At 39.2% G+C, this 20,636-nt stretch overlaps 1 protein-coding gene across 4 annotated transcripts in view; it reads left to right on the top strand.

Annotated features, from left to right (window-relative positions):
* Nucleotides 1-20,636, top strand: part of RBM6 (RNA binding motif protein 6) — an 83,344-nt gene that overhangs the window by 45,804 nt on the left and 16,904 nt on the right. For 3 of the 4 annotated variants that reach the window (XM_089525950.1, XM_089525960.1, XM_089525977.1), the window contains exons 7-11: nt 11,755-11,829; nt 15,754-15,814; nt 16,719-17,024; nt 17,259-17,419; nt 18,587-18,684. In XM_089525950.1, coding sequence (XP_089382076.1) covers nt 11,755-11,829; nt 15,754-15,814; nt 16,719-17,024; nt 17,259-17,419; nt 18,587-18,684 — 701 coding nt within the window. The remainder of the gene's footprint in view (nt 1-11,754; nt 11,830-15,753; nt 15,815-16,718; nt 17,025-17,258; nt 17,420-18,586; nt 18,685-20,636) is intronic. The other variant, XM_089525968.1, reaches the window with a different exon arrangement.

Genomic DNA, 20,636 nt, shown 5'->3' with positions numbered 1-20,636 from the left:
CCACATAAATCAGCCTGTTGCATTTCGCTAGGGTCTTTTGGAGGCTTCAGGGGCTGTATTTAGAGGTTCCAAGAGCTGGCTGCAGACCACACTTTACACACTAGCCAATAAAGATATCACTTTGGTGGATTTTTGATTGGATCCTGCAGTAGTGAGTGTGCATGACAGTTTAGTTACTAAACAGCCAAAAGCAGGACCAAACAACATGATATATTCCAGAGCCGCCCCCTTCCAAACTCTCCTTCTGGTACTACAGCAAGGCATTCCATACTTGGGAAAGGTGTAGTGAGAAGGAGCATGTGCACCTGCTGCTTGGTGCTTTACCTGGACTGTCTGTAATTCTCAGCTGCTAAAGGCAAAGCTGTTACCTGCTGGCAGAAGAGATGGATTGAAATAAGAAGGGGTCAGTATAACAGGTGGTGCCAGAGGGCAACATGGTGGGTTACATTATTGTGGAAGAAGACCACTTATGGTACATTTTGTGGGACAAGCGAGAGCAGGACATTCTTGATGTTCTCAAGCTCTCCCAGTTTGGATAGCTTGCAAAGCCTTAGTAACAGGTCCTTGGCTTGAAAATACTGCTGCTGGATATCAGTTTGATAAGTGGAAAAGCAGTAACCTGAATGTGATCCTGAATGAATGTGCCACTCTCCCTTTTACCATAGAAACATGATTGGATGAATGGAGGAGGGGATTCTCTGGCTGCTGTACCTGCCTGGGTTTTCCATGCAACAGCAGACAAAGTCTGACAGTATACAATAGTTATAGTTAACTGAGGTGGTTAAGAATTTGTTTGTTCATGGAAGTGATTAACAGAAATATCTCTACTTCTGTTGTGTTGTGACTTGCTTTGACACATGGGGAGAAATTATTCTGAAGCTTGAGGCTGGATACATGTATAGTCCTGTGACCATATTGTCTACTTTGCAAGACAGAGGCCATTTTCCTGTTACTCCTTCTGTGTGACGTTGCCTTATTTAAATGGCTGAGTGCATGTGACAGCAAACTATGAAGTGCAAACTGCAGCTACTTAGGAATAGAACAAAATATAACAAACATTCTCTTCTTAAAGAAGAGTTTATAAGCTGGTTTATTCTAATATTTTGTTGGCAGAAAGTTATAGGATACTTTGCGTGCTGGAAGAAGAGAGAGGTGCCCCCCTTCCCAATTTCTGTTCTGCCTGCAGTTTCTTGCACAGAGAGGGGAGGATGTCACTCCCTTTCCCTTCAACAGATGCTTCTCTGGACTAGATTCACTTTCACAGATGGAAGGAAGTCTTCCATTTAGAACTTAAAATCCAGCCCATGAAATTAATTGTGTATTATTGGCAGTAATAATTCTGAGACTTGAGCATCAAATTATAAGGGGATGGTGTTTTAAGGTATAATAATGTTGTAAGGTGTAATAATAGGAAGATTTGAACATTATTTTCCACTCATACCCAAATCTGAAATATGGAAGAAAGTGTATAAATTATATGAAAGGCATGCTTTCCCCTTCATTTAAAATCATATATATTAGATGTCATAAGAAAAGGGCCAAAAGTTCCTTAAGTTATGAGGTAGAATGATGGCTGGCTCTTTGTAGTAAATAAGTATGAAATCTATAAGTGTATGCTTAAGGTCTTGAAATTTCTGGGATCCTAACTATTGCTTTGTCATATGTGGTAGAATTCAAAGACATAGCCGTGTTAACATGAATCTGAGGAAGTAGCTTCAAGTCTATGAAAGCTCATGCTACCAACTTCTTTATTTCAGTTAGTCTCAGAGGTTCTACAAGATTCCTTTGTATACTGCAGTGGTTCCCAACCTTCCTAATGCCGCAACTCTTTAATACAGTTCCTCATGTTGTGGTGACCCAAACCCATAAAATTATTTTCATTGCTGCTTCATTAACTGTAATTAAATAGGTGTTTTCCAGTGCTCTCAGGTGACCCCCATGAAAGGATCATTCGACCCCCAAAGGGGTCCCGACCCACAGGTTGGGAACCACTGGTATACTGTATGTCAGATGAGTTTGCACAAAGCAAATGCTTGTGAATTGTAGCTTGCAGCCCATTTTCCTCTACTTGGCTGTTCTTCTTATGTTCCTGCTACAATGATGAGCTAGGCAAACCCTCAATTGTGGCTTGTTAATCTCTTTATAAGCCAGTAGGATAAACCAAGATTTATTCTTGCTTTACAAGGCACAATCTTGGATTCACGGAATTTGTTAACCCTTTTCTGGTTTATATGATTGTGCTAGCTAAAGGAGATAGCAGCCAGCATTCAATTTATTAATAGTAAAATGGGATTCATCAGAATTCTAGTTTACACAACTGTGCAAGTGTGACCATTAATCTCTGAATGATTTAAACCCTAATGATAACTTCTTTTAATGAATAAATGTAGGTGGGGCAGTTTTGTAGTGGGTACATTTTCCATTATGCTTACCTCTTCCAAAAGCTACTGCCCTCTTAAAACTCCAAGATACAGTTTGTAGTCCTATAGTATGCATATTTATTTCACATGTACTTTGGTCTTAGTTCTAATGCATTATAGTCCAAGAAGTTAAGTATGGAGACTAATGCTTTTAATTCTCCACCAGTTTTTATTATCCCCATTTTACACAATATAAATATCTGTAGACTAGAGATGGGCAACAGGCAAGAATTAAAGGGCCACACCATCCCCCATTGGACCTTGGAGGGCTGAATGTCCTCTCCACTTCCCCCAGAATTTGGGGTGTGCACTTTTTTGTATTATTAATAGCCAGTAACACTCCCCAAATCTGAGATGGGTGCCAATGACCATTTTGTTATATGGGGAAACTCCTAATATTCTCATATGATTCCCTGCCAATGTGATGGAAGTGGAGGTGTGTTATTAAACCAACACATTTTTGTAACACACACACACACACACACACACACGTGTGTGTGTGTGTGTGTGTGTGTGTGTGTGTGTGTGTGTATATATATATATATACACAAACATACACTCACACATACATACATACACACATATGAAATGTAAGGTATTGCACTTAGGGCGGAAAAATAAAATGCACAGATATAGGATGGGTGACACCTGGCTGAATGAAACTACGTGTGAAAGGGATCTAGGAGTCCAAGTAGACCACAAGTTGAACATGAGTGAACAGTGTGATGCGGCAGCTAAAAAGGCCAATGCTATTTTAGGCTGCATCAATAGAAGTATAGTGTCTAGATCAAGAGAAGTAATAGTGCCACTGTATTCTGCTTTGGTCAGGCCCCACCTAGAATATTGTGTCCAGTTCTGGGTGCCACAATTCAGAAAGGACATTGAGAAACTGGAGCGTGTCCAAAGGAGGGCGACTAAAATGGTGAAGGGTCTGGAAACCATGCCCTATGAGGAACGACTTAGGGAGCTGGGGATGTTTAGCCTGGAGAAAAGAAGGTTAAGAGGTGATATGATAGCCCTGTTTAAATATTTGAAAGGATGTCACATTGAGGAGGGAGCAAGCTTGTTTTCTGCTGCTCCAGAGAACAGGACCCGGAACAATGGATGCAAGCTACAGGAAAAGAGATTCCACCTGAACATTAGGAGGAACTTCCTGACAGTAAGGGCTGTTCGACAGTGGAATGCACTTCCTCGGAAGGTGATAGAGTCTCCTTCCTTGGAGGTCTTTAAACAGAGGCTGGATGGCCATCTGTCAGGGATGCTTTGATTTGGATTTCCTGCATGGCAGGGGGTTGGACTGGATGGCCCTAGTGGTCTCTTCCAACTCTACGATTCTATGATTCTATGATTCTATATATGCACATGCATACACACACATATATACACACATACATACACATATTTATGTGTGTGTGTGTGTGTGTGTATAAAAATGTGAATATATGTATATTTGGACACCACACACATGCACACACACTCGCATACACATACACACATACATATGTATGCATACACACACACATACACACACACACACAAATACATGCACGTATATATTCCTCTGTTTGTATGTGTGTATATTAATATATATTTGCAGGTATATTTACATGTGTATTCTGGATCTGTGTGTGTGTGTGTGTGTGTGTGTGTGTGTGTGTGTATACACATATATATACACACACATGCATACATGTATCTATTTCTATATATGTGTATGTACTAATATAGCTGTGTGTATACATGTACATATTTTTTTCCATTTGCGTACTGCACCCACCCACACCCGTAGCCTGTGGTGGGTGAAATGTGTCTATGCATATGTATATGTGCATATATATATATATATATATATAGTGGACCCTTGTTATACGCTGGGGTTTTGTTCCAAGATCCACCGTGTATAACAAAATCCGTGTATGCTCAAGTCCCATTAAATATAATGACATAGCAAAATGGTGTCCTTTAGAAAAAATGGAAGATCAAGGTAAATTTATACTTTTTTGAACATTTTCAAACTGTGAATGCTTGAATCTGTATATAAAAAATCTGTGTATAAGAAGGGCCGACTGTATATACATACACACACACACACACACACACAGAGAGTATATAGATCTGTGTGTGTATATATACATTCTATTATGTACATATATACATATATATATACACATGTATGTATATATCTATGTATATACATAAACACACATATATGTATATATATGTATATGCGTGTGTATATATATATATATATGTTTTATATATGTATACATACATACATACACATACACATACATGTGTGTGTGTATATACACACACACACATATGTGCACGCACACACACACATATATATACACACATATATATATACACAGGTATGTGTGTGTATATATATATGTGTGTGTGTGTGTGCGTGTATGTACGTATGTATGTATGTATATGTATATATGTGTATTTGGATGCTGCGTGCATGTCTTCATGTGCCCATACATGGATGTATATATGCATATTTATACATGTGTATGTATTCATGTGTGTTTGCCCAACACAAAGCAATCATTCATGCGAAACAGGAAACAGGAAATGGCCCCCTTCTTCAGCCTGGAAGCGTAAAAGTTCTCGATGCGTTCAGAGCCCCACTGAGCATGCACACGGGTGCCAATTTGAATTGTTGAATCCACATGGTGTGATAACTTATGTTGCATCTGCTCAGCTTTGCCTCAGGAATGACTACAATTTCGCTCTTCACGTGTGATAATTAATCACATGAATTGACTTAGAATCAAATTGACTCTACTTCCCCTTCCCTTCGGAATGGCTTTGGATTGGAGGTCCAATTTTCACGTGTGATAAGGGCCATAGAGGACAAAAACTGCATTTAAATATCCACAGCACACCCACCTTTTGCCCAGGATTTTGCCGTTTGGGAAGCAAAAACAGAGGAAAAAGAGAGTCAAAAGACTCCGCCAAACCTATGCTCCACCTTTTTCCTGCCCTGGTATAGACATACAGTCCCAGATGCATTATATGTAGGAAGGGAAGCACAATGTTTGACTGTTTAGTGGACGAGAAGTGATGTTTGTTTGACTGTATGTAGTATATTATTGGAATTTATCTGAAAATAAGGAAAAAATTGCTGCTGAGTTTTGTTTGACTTTTTGGTGGTATAATTCGTTCTGGAAAATGGAAAGTGAAACAACAAAATGATTTTTTCCTTTGAGTTTGGTTAGGAGTGGATAGGAATATGCATATGTAAAGCAGAGGAAGGGCAGGATATAAGCGCAATAAATAAAAACAACATTACAGTCTTGATTAAATAAATTGTTAAATGACTGGTATGCTCTATGTAATGGTCCTTACACTACTGAGATGGGTGTTTAAGATTTTAATCTTTGATGTAAAAATAGAAAATTATTTTTAACACAAAAACTGGAAAACACTTTTCTTTTATATATTGGGTGTTTCCTGTGATGCTAAGATGTTGGTAAACTGGTTAATAGAGTTGATTACTCTTTTGTGATAGCCACGATCAATACAACATTGATAAGCAATTCTTTTAAACAAAGAAAAGCTTGATGCTGGTGATTTCCGCCTGGTAAGTAGTAATTACAATTGTTAATCAAGTAACTTAAAATTTTTTAATTGATAATAGTGCAGTGTCATTATCATTTCTTAATGTTTTTGTATTTCAGGAGATGCAATGTTTCCAGATTGGAACCCACCTTCCACTTAGGAGTACTTGGAGGGCAGAGGCGCTTTGATCTTCAATCTGAGAAACTGAACTGCAGCCTCAGAATTTAAATACATATCTAAAGAATACAGCTAACAGAAGAAATTACTGCTATTAATTTAAGATTAGGCTTGGTAGATGAAAATTCTTTACACAAATTAATTTGTTATAAAAACATTTGCTCCTTAGTTTTTATTTCAGTTGGAATGGTCATGGCAGTGGAAAATTGACTAGTGAAACTTGAATGAAATGTTTGTATAGTTTATACACAGGGGAGAAAACATTTGGCTTCTTCAGATTTTCATTGAATGCCATTTATGATGTAGATTATATATATGTCTAGGGAATGAGCAGGGAATGGGGGGGGGGGGAATCTGTAGGTTGCTTGTAAAACACACCACAAAGATTTCCATCATGGAAACTTTTCTGTGTAATGAGGCACCTAATGAAATTTTTTTTTCAAGAAACCAAATTGGGCTTTATTTCCATAGGTCTTGATAATATTGCAAGAATTACAAGCACAGGTATTGCAGTGAACAGTTGGTTGCTGAGATCAGCAATATCTAATAATTTTTGTGCTCTTGGAAACCAAACGGTGTGGGGAGGAAGGCCTTATTTTATAATTTATGGATAGATGGCTTAGAGGTTTCAATTCAAAAGCCTATCTGGCACTCCTGTATTTTTAGCATATGGTAATTATGCAGATTTTGTTCAGCATTTTATGAAAAGAAACAGTCAGTGGCTATATCTGTTTTGCTTTGTTGCTGAGACATTGGCAGATTTTAATTTATTGCTAGTGGCTTGTACTCCAAGAAATGCTCCCCCTTTTCCCCTCATTTTGCATGATGGGGTGAACATTTCCCAGAAGATGTACTTTTTATTTCACTCTAACATACCACTATGTAGGTCTCTGGGCTGTTTACAGGGTGTTGAAAATATAAAATAAAACCATAATACAATAACCAAAAACATGAATAGTTGTCTGAGCATCCATGATGCCAGATACTATTCTGTAATACAGAATGTCCACTCATTGAAAACTTATGGAGTAGGGAAGATGTATCACACAGCTCATAGTTAAACTGTAGAATTCACTGCACAAGATGTAGTTAGAGCTGCTAGTTTAGTTGGCTTTAAAAGGAGGTTGGATAAATTCATAGAGACCATGGTCATCAGTGGCTACAAATCAGGCTGACTTTGTATCAATCACCCTTAGTATATGAGATAGATAGCACAATTGTGTTCACATTCCTTTGGCATGGCTCCCTTTTGGGCAACAACTGGGTGGCCACTGTTAGAACAGAATGTTGGGCTAGAAAGGACTTAGGTCTAATCTAGTGCAACATAGTTCTTGTGTGAAGTGCCAGTGATAAAATACTCCTAAAGTAATGAACAGATTTGGTAAATTGACTAGCTATGGGAAGAGAGTATAGTGTTGTGCTCTACTCCCGGTCATTTGATTACCTTGCCTACCAGCTTAAGGAGAGTGTTGTACAAACTGAAGCCAGGAGCATATATTATCTTTGAAACATCAATATAATAACTTCAATTTGACCAAGTTTCCCCCTTCAGGATATTAATTTAGGTGACAACATAGTGGAGTGAGAACAACATAGTGGAATCACAAAGCCATAAATGAAATCTTTCATAAAACCAACCAGAACAGGTTAGAATATAGTCAGGTTTTTTTCTTTAACAAAGATAATTCCTGGAAAAGGCTCATTTGCCCTACTAAATAGAGAGGTCTTAAGTGGTTGATGTTTGATTCAGATTCTGTTTAGAAGTGGATACTCTGAAATTTAGCTACACACACAAAATAATAATAATAATAATAATAATAATAATGTTTTATTTATGTTTTCGCGCCTCTCTTAATGGATCGAAGCGGGATAAAAAAGAGCCCTAGGTTTTAAAATCTGACATTCTAACAAGTATTCTGCAGATATATACAACCTTTCTATAAAAAAATATTTTTAAAGCCCCAGTGTTGTCCAGTATAAGAGAATCTGCTTTAGATCCTCATTATTATTCTGGGCTCCCTTCTGCCCCCTAGCCATTATATTCATTGCTCCCTTGCTTGGGTTTCTCTTTCTCCCCACATGAGTGGCATACTTACTATGGGGAAGAAGTCACACCGAAAGAAAGCCTGCTGAATTTTGTGGTACCTCTTGAATACACATGGGGGGGGGGGGGTAATTAGAGATCTTGTTAGGGAGCTTCTCTCGTTTTGTTTTGTTTCAGTTGGGACCTTTGCTTCCTCTGTTCTTGTGCTATTCTTGGCAGGTTTGTGGCACACGAAAAAGAGATGTGAAGCAAATGACAAAATGAGATGTAGTCTTTTCCCATTCCCTAACTCCTCCACACCTTATATATCTGTGAGTTTGTGGTTGAACTCACTGATTGAGGTTTTGCTTGAAAGTTAGCGTCTCTTGAGGAATGCTGGCTTTCTAAGAACAAACCTAGAAGTTGCCCCCTCCAGACGTTGGCGGTATAGCAGTATGATACCAGGATACATTGAGAAGTAAGGGTAAAATGAAAAAGGCACAGGTTTGGTTAGGCTGGCTATAAACACAATATAGAAACACTGACAAAACCAAGACAGCCTTTCCCAGGGAATATATTTTTGAGAGAAAAAGAAAGTAATGGTAAAAATGTAGATAACATTAAAACAGTGCCTTGAAAATTGTTAAAATGCTGCAAAATTGCAGTAATGGTAATAACATTAGCATTGTGCTGGAACAGATCACCAAGATTTTCTTGAATCTTAATTTTTGTGGTTGTAAAAAAATGTTGTACTAACATATGATATTACTTGTTTGTTATCAAGTCATGTTATGGCACCTCTTAATAAGACTTTCAAATGATCAATTGCCTGTAATATTTTATGAATGGTTGAAAATGAACTTATGACATTATGGTATCGTCTCATTCTAATTTTCTGAATTGAGGCAATATGTTTGTTCAGAAGATCAATTAATAAAAGTTAATGGGTTATAGTGTTTGTTTTATTTTTATGAAACTCCGGTTACATCTACATGCCTGTGTAAACCATTTGTGCTCATTAAGTTAACTGTAATATCCACTTTGATGCACAAGGTTTCTATATTTTGTATATGTCTTTGAACAAGTTAGGGAAAGTTATTTAATGTATGTTATAAATAAATGAAATGAGCATCACTCTACAGAATGACTAAAACTGACTATAGCTATACCATTTTCATTCAACTTCTGTCTGGCAAGGAGGTGTTTCAAGAAGAGGCAAGATGTTGTACATCCATTTCCTTGCATGAAAATGAGCAAGTTAAAGATACAAGGATAAAGAATATACTGAGTGAAGTCAAAGGCTTTCATGGCCGGCATCCATAGTTTTTTGTGGGTTTTTCAGGCTATGTTCTAGAAGATTTTCTTCCTGAGTCTTTTCTGTTGTTTTTCCTGCTAAGCAACAGTTGTTCTTCAGAACGTGCACAATCCAAATCCAGTTTCCAGAGTATTGGGCATAATCTGCTGTGCCAGTTGCCTTTTGCTTGGATGATGTTGTTGCTCTCCCTTCCCCACTTCTGCCAGCCCTTTCTACCCATTGAAAACACTCTCAAGAAAGTTGGGGGATCTACTAACGTGTAGTAGTGTCTTTTACAGCTGCAATAAAAGGAGAGAATAACTTAGAATGGGCTGGAGGAATTTTGCATTGCTCCTGCTCCAAGTTTCAGTCATCTCCTCTCTTGTAAGATTAGACTGCATTATTTGAGAGACAGCATGGCGTAGTGGTTTGAGCATTGGACCATGACTGGGGACCAGGGTTTGATTCCCAGCTCAACCGTGAAGCCACTGTGTGACCTCGGGCAAGTTTCAGCTTCATGAGAAAGCAATGACAAATCCTCTCTAAGCAAATCTTGCCAAGAAAACCCATTAATCAGTTCGCCTTAGGGTTGCCATAAGTCAGAAATAACTTGAAGGCACACCACAATAACATTTAGTAGAGTAAAGGAGAGGAGAAAGAGTCATTGTGAAAGCTAGACTTCCAGTCACACACCATTTGATATATTAGGCTTTTTAAGGGAGCCTGAAATCTAGCTTGGATGTTTGTAACCTTAAAAAAAAGGAGGTAGGAACAACTGATAACTATGCAGCTTGTTCTAGAATTTCAGAGTGAAGTTTAACTTGTTATAAATATACTTCTCATTTTCTTGAATTTGGGGAATTAGGATGGATCTATTTGTCTACAGGTTTTTGTCATATACTGTATTATGTTGAGATCATTTGTGCTGACAGTACTTTAAGTGCGTTACAGAACAAAACACTTGAAGGATTGTTTCTTTGTATTTTTTTTTCAGAATAAGATGCGTAATTTATTTAGTCTCAGATGCCTGCCTAGATGTTTTAAGGAACAAATAATGTGGTATATTTAACAGGTCCCCTTTCCACAAAATGATTTGGAAGTGTTTGTGTCAGTGACTGATGACACGTAATTGTATTTATAATGATGAAAAGCATGGAGAAGATAGTATCTTACCAGCCATTTGTCAGATGTGAATTAAGAAATCTGGCTATGGGAACTTTTGTTCCCCATCCTCTTTTTTTAATAAATAAAAGAACCACAGATTGACTCTGCAGGCTAACAAGTTTTCAGTGCTCAGTATTTTATGTTGATTCTAGCTAGTGATAGAGCATTCCTGAGAGCTTCTATGTTTTGCTTCTCTGCCAGTAGAGATAGGTTGGTAGAGGAAAACCTGTAGCTAGGTAAGACCATCTTCTTTCATGTACTGAATTCCTTTTAGCCAAGAAGTACCCACAGGGAGATCCCTGCTTTTTTAGCCTTAATCAGTATGGGAAACTTTAACAAAAGATAGTGATCTGGGAAAATTGTACTATCACACCTTTTTTTTTTTAAACTGGAAGAATGACATCATTTGTTTTTCTGCACATGTGATCTTAAAGGTAGCTGTGATACAAATGTCACAAGCATATAATTTGTCTTCAGGCTGGAAACCAAATATATGTCTTTCCAGTTGAATATGAAAATAACCACCATGGTACAACTCAAGGTTTCAAAATGTAATATTAGAAAACATGTTTAGCAAACAAAGGCTTAGAATGAGTGGTATGATTATATCCATAGTTCATCACTCAAGATGTGATTTTTCCCTATCACCGTAGTGTTTCAGTGGTGTGGCAGTCAATTACTGATGCTTTAGGTTAACAACATGTGTCCCTGCTATTCAAAACATTTTGTCTTAGGCCCAGTCTAAGCTAAAGTTCACTATGATCTTCTTTCTTCTACTCAACACACCCTGTACAGCACACTAGGAACACTGTCATGCATGTTTGTCATAGCAGAAAATTCCCCATTTGACCTCCATTTTGCAGAATGAATGTTTGTTTGTTTTTTGGCTTATGGACTTACACCAATATAGAGCCAATGTGCAGGAGTACAGTGGTCATATTACCTTTGTTTTTCATCAAGTTCTAATATTTCAGGTGTTTAAATCAGCCAGATGGCTTGCTCTTTCCAATACAGATTCTCGTCTTTTTTGTTTGTTTGTTTGTTTGTTATGATTAACATGTTAACTAACACACACACACTCTCTGCCTCTCTGACTTTTTCACCAGGGAACTCTTACAATCGGTGGTAAGCAAGTGACTCTGGAATACAGCCAGTTTCCTGAATTTTGGAATTGCAAGCGAGTGAGTATGTGGAAGAGCCCTTTTAAAATTAATGTGGGAAGAGCAGTGACAAAGGGACTAGAAATATGGTATTTCTGAGGGAGAAATCTCAAGCCAATAGGAATTATAGAGGAATGGAAATACAGTGGGCCCTTCTTATGTGGGGGATCTGTTCCGGACCCCCTGCATAAAAGAAAAAAAGCGTAAGCTCGAGCCCCATTGGAAGTAATGGAGTGCATGCCCAGTATGTGACGCCGTGCGAGCACGCGCCCCATTACTTCCAGGGCATGTGAGGCTTTTTTCCGGTGCGGTTTCCAGTGTATGCTGGAAACTGTGTATGATGCACCTGCGTATGACGTGGGCACACTGTAGGCCATTGGAATCATGTGACTAACCTGTCCAGAAACATGTAGAGTCTGTGAAGATGTATTAGGTTTGATAAGTCAAATGTTGGTCCAAATAGCCCACTCCAGAGGGGCACTATTATGACTTTTTATATTTGAAAGTGAAAATGAAAATTTGCCATATAAAGGTCTTATAGTACTGGTGTTAAGTGCTGCAAGGCTAGAAATAACCAAAGCATGGGAAACATTAGAAAATATTTTGATGCAAAAGTGTTTAAATAGAATATGGTCCACAGTTCTTTCAGAAAAATTGACAGTAGCAAGAGAAGACATAAATGAAGTTTGCTTGAAATTACTTAGAAGCTATTTATTGCTTATTTTTCTGGTGGTAATACTGGATTTAAACCCTCTTTGCATCAAGAGAGATTTTGAAAGAACTCAAATGTATGGTGAATGACAACGACAGTGTTCTCGGTTTCATGATTTGGGGAGGAATAGAAGAAGAAAAATAAAATTATGATATTTGTATTATCTTATGTATTCAATAAATAATATATGTATTTGAAAAAATTCAGATAAAATTAAAAAATAATTGTGGAGGAATAGATGCACCTTTTCTTAGTAGAGAAAATACCCATGTGTGTTAAAAATGTGCTTTATTTCAACATGGGTTCTCCCTATACCCATAGCCTAATGCCAGGGCTAGCCCATGGCAGGAGGAATGCATGCATACAGTTAGATTGTTGCTGGGTTGAAAATTCTTCATCTTATATTAGGGGGTGCAAGATGGAATTTCAGGGGTGTAGCAAAGAGTGGCTTGTGTCCTTCAGTGATGAGTCATGAATCATCAGTCAGTCATTTCTGAATAAATTAGATTCTAAATTGCTCAATCAAAACAGAAATTAGACTTCTTCATTTTCAAATGTGACACTACTTTTGTAGGAAGTGCGAACATTAATCATTTCCTAGGGGTGTGAGGTGTAGAAAAGGTTGGAAACCACTGCCTTAAGTCAGGGAGGAGCAGCATATTTGGTCAAAGGCCACGGTTCCACAGGGATAATCTGGCACAACTGTGTGTTGGTGGTGGGTGGAACTGAAGCAGGTTCAGAGCGCAAAGTAAGCAATTCCACTTCTTCCCTCTTTGCCTCCCTCCCCCCTATACTGAGGATTTCTAAGCACAGGACATCACTCTTGCAGATGACATTTGAAATTAGGCCAAGAGCTACAGGTTGCCAACTCTTGTTCTAAGTGAACAGGTTCTTTGTGAATCACAGCCCAGTATTAAAATTCCAGATGTGCTTTTTGTTCTTTAAGCTGGGGTAAGGAACTGTAGCCTGTGCATTTTGTGCATTGTTCCCCCTCATCCCTGCAGATCCCAAATTCTTTAGGTGAAATTTTTTAAAAAGACAGTCACTGCTCCTAGAGGCCTCTAAGAGAGGCAGAGTTGCTGGAGGGCATACCCCCTCCCCAACCCTGTATCAGAAAATTTTGCCAAAACTTTGGAAGTTGCAACCAGAAGTCGCTTCCAGTTGTGATTCCTAGCTTCACATCAGGAAACATATCTCTCTCCAAAATTATTTTCAGTTGAAAGCTGTATGAGGTGGTCAGTCATAGGGCCAAAAATTGGCCCCCATTGCTGTTGCACTGCTTTAAATATATCAGAATTAAAACAATAAAATGGAGAGCCAATGTGGTGAAGTGGGTTTGAATGTTAGAATAGGCCTCTGGGAGAAAAGGGTTTGAATCCTCACTCAGCCATGGAAACCAACTGGATGACCATGGCAAGTCATTTTCTCTCAGCTTCAGAGGAAGGCAATAGTAAACACACACCTCCAGCAAATCTTGCTGAGAAAATTTGCTGTAAATCAGAGTCTTGCTCACATGTTAATACTGATTTCTTCTTTTAAAATAACTTCAAAAAAGTCTATATTTTGCTCTGAGCAGTGTTGCTGTGTATACTGGGCTGAAGCATCAGTGCCCCTATGAAATTGTTGGAGCATAGCTCCCATAATCTTTTATTACAGTCAGCTCCCCTCATCCACAATTTTTTTTTAATCTGTGGATTCAAGCATCCACAGCTTGAAAATGTTTTTAAAATATGTAAATTCCAGAAAGCTTTTGCCATTTTATATATTTTCTATGCCATTATATTGAGTGGGACTTGAGCATCCACAGATTTTGTTATGCATGGAACCAAACCATCAAAGTTGTTAATTTTGGTAGTGATAGTAGTAGGAACAGCATTAGTAGAACAAAGCAGCTATCGCATCAGGAAACAATGCTGCTTGGAACATTGTCATCAACGTTTTTTTAATCCCAATGATTTATTTATCTAGTGAGATATAACATGTTTGAGATGTTGCTATTTCCAGTTTAGGCCCTTCAGTAGTTGTGCTCAAATGTGTTTTGTTTTCTGCCAACCTACATCTCCAGTAATGCATAAATGCATAATATTGAATGAGTGCCTTCCTCTTCCTTCTCCATCCCTTATTACTTTGGCTTCCACTTCCAGGGATTTTGGGAATGCTAATGTTGCATCACACTTTTCATAGACCAAGGTTGGAAATTGAGGCCTATGGACTGCATTGCTCTTGGTTGGTTTCATGGTAGCTCTTGGAAACTCCAGTGATCTCACCAAAGCCCCCAGTATCCCTCTAAATTTTTTTCTGACCAAAAATACCACATTTTTCAGTTTTTTAAAAAAGACACTCTACTTCCTTCCCTTCTAAGTATATGTAAAAGCTTACTTCAGTTTCCCCCCTCCTGACTCTAGCTTCAGTTGGAAGTGGATGTGATGTCACTTTCATTCCCCTCAAATGGGAGATGCAGCATCACAGTGTGGTCCTCTGAAGCTCCAGGGGTGACTGAAATAACAACAATAATAATACATTTTATTTATAGCTCGCCTCTCTCTGCGGATTGAGGCAGGTTACAACAAACAAGAATAACAATAAGATACAATATACAATTAAAATCCACGTTTCTAATTAGTCACCTACCCCAACCCCCTTCTAATCCTAAAAAGAACTAAAAACAATAACAATATAAGATAAACAACAATATAATATACTAATTCAAATAAAAATTAGCTAAAATTAGAGGTAATTGGAGGCGAGACATCTATCTTTCTTGGGTTAGACAGGGGCTATCAATATCAGTGGAGGGGAGGCTAATCTGGAAAGGCCTGCCTGAAGAGATCTGTCTTAACAGCCTTCTAGAGTGGTAATGTGACAGATCTCCTCCATAACCTAGGAGCAGCAGATGAAAAGGCCCTCTGGGTTACCACAGCCAATCTGGTCTTCTTAGGCTGCAGTAAATTCTTCCCAGAGGACCTAAGTGTGTGAAGTGGATTATGTGGAAGAAGGCGCTCCTGCAAGTAGTCTGAAATGGGGCGGCCTGCCTCTCTGATTGAAAGCAGGCCCACTCCTGAACTAGACATCGCCTTGTAGGTAGGCAGCACCCTTGCATCTTGCTATAATATGTAGGTTGAGCCTTAGCAAAGGTTTTGTTTACCAGAAATTGTCTTGCTGTGCATACAAATGGCAAATTAGCTTAGAGAGACTTAAGCATTCTTTCCTTATATTACACCTTTTTATTGCAGTGTAAAGCAGCCCTTGTGGCGTATCGTTCATGCTGCTATTTCTGCAGACTGCCAAGAACTGGTGAGCTTTCTTTTCTTACTATGTTAAGTTGGCATTTCATGTATGAGTAGGAATGTGAATTCTAAATTAATTTTTTAAAAAGTGGGATGCATACATTAGTATGCATTTCTAGTATTATTGGATTAAGTACTATGCTTCTTTCTTCAGATGGTTAGTTTAATGTGGAAAGCTCTTGTAAAACAAATATGGGAAAAGAGTAGAGCTCAGAAAATTTACCGTTTGGGGCTACAGCACCTAGACTCTCTCAGCCAACTGCCCAATGGCTGTACTACCTCGGGGATTCTGGGAATTGTGGTCTCACAAATTTTCAAACTCTAGGAAAGAACATTCTTGGACAGAGACAGCCCTTCAGTTTGCATGACTCATTTAGTTCTGGGTTTGATGTATTGTTCTGAAGGTAAAGAATCACATCAAACTCTAATATAGTGTTGCTAAGATACGGGTTACCAAAGGCTGGAAGCAGTCCAGAAACTGGTAAAGGTAAATGATACAGAACTATGAGTAGCCAAGGTTGCGAGTTCAAGACCAGAAAAAGGGCCCAAGCTTGACTCAGGCTTGCATCCTTCCGAGGTCGCTAAAATGAGTACCCAGACTGTTGGGGGCAAATTAGCTTACTTGCTAATTAGCTTACTTGCTGTTCACCGCTATGATCTTTGGAATAGCGGTATATAAATAAAAACAGATTAAATAACTAGTGGTACTATTCTTTGCTTAGATGGAAGCTCACATACTATTTGTGTATGTAAAATTATTGTGTTTGCAGTTGACAAGTCTGTTCTTGTATGGACTTGTATGTAAACAGAAAGCAATTAAAATAGTATATGCTACCTAGGACTAAGACTTAATTTTTTTTTAACATAGTAGATATTCCTGTAATGGCTTCCTTAATTTTATTTTTTCCTAGTAACAGACGAAAAAGGTGAAAAAGGTGAAAAGGAGGAAGAAGAATTGCTACCTGAGAAACCAACATCAGAGGAAGAAATTCTTGAGGAGCCTGTTCCTTCACAGGAGCCACCTCCTCAGAAAGTTGCTTCTGAACAGCAGTGCCAGCCTCCAGACACAGAACTCAAGAAGAAAGATGAAAGCAGAGAAGAGTGCCCTTCACAGGAAAGGAAAAGGGACTCTGAAATATACCCACCTCGGAAAGAAAACCAAGAACGTGGTTCAAGAAAGACCATGGAGACCAAACACCAGGATGATGAGAGTAAAAGTAAGTGGATTATGCTTGCAGCCTTATTGTCTTATTTGCTTTCATAATGGACAATTGAGTTTTGTTAATTTGCACAAATTTTAAATTGCAGGTGGCAGTTCAGCATTCTGTTTTCTGTTTATCAGTTACGTTGTTGAGTAGCCTTCATGTCATGTCACCCAGACGTGGAAAAGATCGGTGTACCTATCCTGATGAAATACTCTTTTCTTTTTCTCCTTGTGTTATTTTTCATAGCAATTATGTTAAAACGAATCCCTCGCTTCACTCCACCAGAAGTGATTGTGGGACTTCTGGCACCTTATGTCCGTCTCTCTACTTCAAGTGTACGGGTGATGAAGAACAAAGCTGGCCGGATGGGCTACACCTATGGCTTCATTGAACTGGACTCACATGCTGTATGTTATCTACTTTCTCCTTATCCACATCATCCTTTCTGCACAGTATAATGTCGAAGAGCAATTGGCTCATTATGCAATGGCCCCCATTTTGGCTTGTTTTGGTTTACCATGTTTCAGTTAATTTATTTTAAATTGTTTTACACTCCCTTTAATAAGTCAGCTTTGTAAAGCACAGTTTGAAGTTGGTTTCTTTTAGTAACTCAAAGTTAACATTAACCACAGTTTGTTTCATTTTGGAAATGGATGCCTGGTTGTAAGTAGCCATCAGTAGGGTTTATCCTCTGCACAGTGTAATTTAATAATGGCTATGCTAGATACATCTATATTTCTATATCAGATATTTATTTTCAAAGTAGTTTATTGTTTTGTAGAAGATACACAGAGTGGCCATTCACACTGCAACTTCAACAATTTAATGATGAAGTCATTTTGGAATAGCTTGGGCACAACATGAAGTTGTGAAAAAGTGTAATGCCACCATTCTAAAGAAATTCAGTGTGTCATAAGATAAATCAGGTTCAGAAATCTAAATATATGGCTTCTTATTTAAGCATATTCCACTTACTCCATTAGATTTAATAAAATTTTCTTTCTCTGCTACCATAAATGGCTTAAAATATTTTGGTTACTGGGTAAGTAACTGAGCTGAGATTGTTAACATTGGTGTGTTCTACACTTTACAGGGGACATGTTCCTTCTCTAATTCTTTGTAGTCACTTTCTGTTTCAATTAGCTACTGCTGCACTTGTTTAGGGAGTAAAGGTTAGGCTGGTATCTTAGTGCAACTGGTTTCAGAGGTGCTTAATGGCTGAGACAAAGATGATAGAAGCTCATTTGTTCTACTTGGAGGAGCAGGGGAGCTTGCTTGGATTTGAGTCATCAGAGGAACATGTGGCACCTTGTTAATGTATCCCTGGGCCCGAACAGTCAGGCCTGAACAGACTGCTTTGGGTCACTTCGGAGGTATGCTGTTTACATGAGGCCAGAAGCCACGCCAAAGCCACGCTCCAGTCCTAAGGACTGGAGCTCAGCTTCTGGCCTCTTAAGATGCGTATGTCATTTAAACAGCATACCTCCAAAGTGACCCGAAGCAGCTTTATTTTGGCCTGTCTGTTCAGGCCCTAGGCTATTTTTTCCCTCTTAAAAGGATTTTTCTTTTCTCAGGAGGCACTCCAGTTAGTGAAAGTTTTACAAGATCTGGATCCCCCAATCAGTATTGATGGTCGTGCAGTGGATGTAAACCTAGCCACAGGAAAGAGAAGGTACTAGATTCCACTGTAAACCATTTGCTTGTAATGACTCCGTGTTATCAATTTGTGTTTTCAGTAGACATCTACATATGCATATTGACTGGGCTGTGGTGGCCCATTTTTTTTGAGAAAAATGATTATAATGTAGCTGTATTTATTTATTTGTTTATTTGTTTATATCCTGCCTTTCTCCCCAGAGGGACACAAGGCAGCTCACAGATAAAACCTTTAAAATTATTATAAAATTCAAACAATTAAAATATCTATACAGTGCATCCTTTTTTTACATGGGGATCCGTTCCAGACCCACCCCCCACATAAAACAAAAAAGCACATATGCTCAAGCCCCATTACATGCCATTTTTTCTTCTGGTGCATGGCATATACTGAAAGCAGCGTATAATGTGCCCGCATATGATGTGGGCATACTGTATATAAAATCACATAAGATATATACAATAAAATATAATATAAAAATCACATAAAATATAGTTAAGTTAAAAACAGATTAAAAACCCGCCTGCTCCACCGTGCTATGCATTATGTACAGAAAGACTGCCGACATAAAAATATTTTTACCTGGCAGCAAAAGGCCAGCAGGGAGGGGGGCAGCCTAGCCTCCTGAGGAAGGGCATCCCATAGAGTAGGAGCAGCCACTAAGAAGGCTCTCTCATGTGTCCTCACCAGACAAGCCTGTGATCTTGATGGGACTGAGAGAAAGCCTTCTCCTGCAGATCTTAGGGCTCTTGAAGGTTCATATTGGGAGATAGTCTGGACCCAAGCTGTGTAGGGCTTTATAGGTCATAACCAGCACTTTGAATAGTGCCTGGAAATGAACGGGCAGCTATTTGAGCTGTTTTAACAAGGAAGTTATATGCTCCTGTAACTGGCCCTGGTCAGCATTCTGGCTGCAGCATTTTGAACCTGCTGAAGTTTCCGGACAGTTTCTAAAAGTAGCCCCATGTAGAGTGCATTGCAATAGACCAAATGGGATGCATGTGCTACTGTAGCCAGATCTGACGTCTTAAGGAACGGGCACAGCTGGCTCACATGTTTAAGCTGTGCAAATGCACTCCTGGCCACTGCTGAGACCTGGGCATCCAGACTCAGAGTGAAGTTCAGGAGCACACCCAAGCTGTGAGCCTGAGATTTCAGGGGGAGTGTAATCCCATCCAATCCAGGCAAAGCCCCAATTCCCTGATCTGCCTTAGGACTGACAAGGAGCACTTCTGTCTTGTCTGGATTAAGCTTCAGTTTGTTTGCCCTCGTCCAGTCCATTACTGACAGCAGACACTGGTTCAGCACAGAGACAGCTTCCTTGGAGTCAGGTGGAAAGGAGAGATAGAGTTGGGTGTCATCAGCATACTGATGACACCTCACTCCAGAGCCCTGGATGACCTCCCAGCAGTTTCATGTAGATGTTGAATAACACTGGACAGAACAGAACCTTGAGGGACCCCATAGGCCAGTGGCCAAGGCATTGAACAGGAGTCCCCCAACACCACCTTCTGAGTCCACCCCTACAAGAAAGACTGGAACCACTGCATAACAGTGCCCCCAAGTCACATTCCAGAAAGGCAGCCCAGAAGGATACCATGGTCGATGGTATTGAACGCCGCTGAGAGATCCAGCAGGACTAAGAGTGACACACTCCCCCTGTCCAGTTCTCTGCATAAGTCATCCACCAAGGTGATCAAAGCTGTCTCTCTCCCATATAGCCAGATTGAAATGGATCTAGATAATCCGTTTCATCTAGAAACTCCTGAAGCTGGGAGGCCATCACTGGCTCCAGAACCTTACCCAAGAATGGAATATTAGAGACTGGCCTATAGTTATCCAAAGTAGTAGGATCCAGGGTGGTCTTTTTCAGTAATGGCCTCACCACAGCCTCCTTTAGACAAGATGGAAATCTGGCTTGCTGCAGTGAGGCATTGCTCACCCCCCTTACCCACTTGGCCAGTCCC

This window comes from Sceloporus occidentalis, unplaced genomic scaffold (assembly GCF_023333645.1).
Source record: "Sceloporus occidentalis isolate IW3139 unplaced genomic scaffold, rSceOcc1.0.p SCAF_1, whole genome shotgun sequence".
NCBI classification, from domain to species: domain Eukaryota; kingdom Metazoa; phylum Chordata; class Lepidosauria; order Squamata; family Phrynosomatidae; genus Sceloporus; species Sceloporus occidentalis.
The sequence above is the reverse complement of the archived record's forward strand: the minus strand, read 5'-3'. Positions and strand labels throughout refer to the sequence as shown.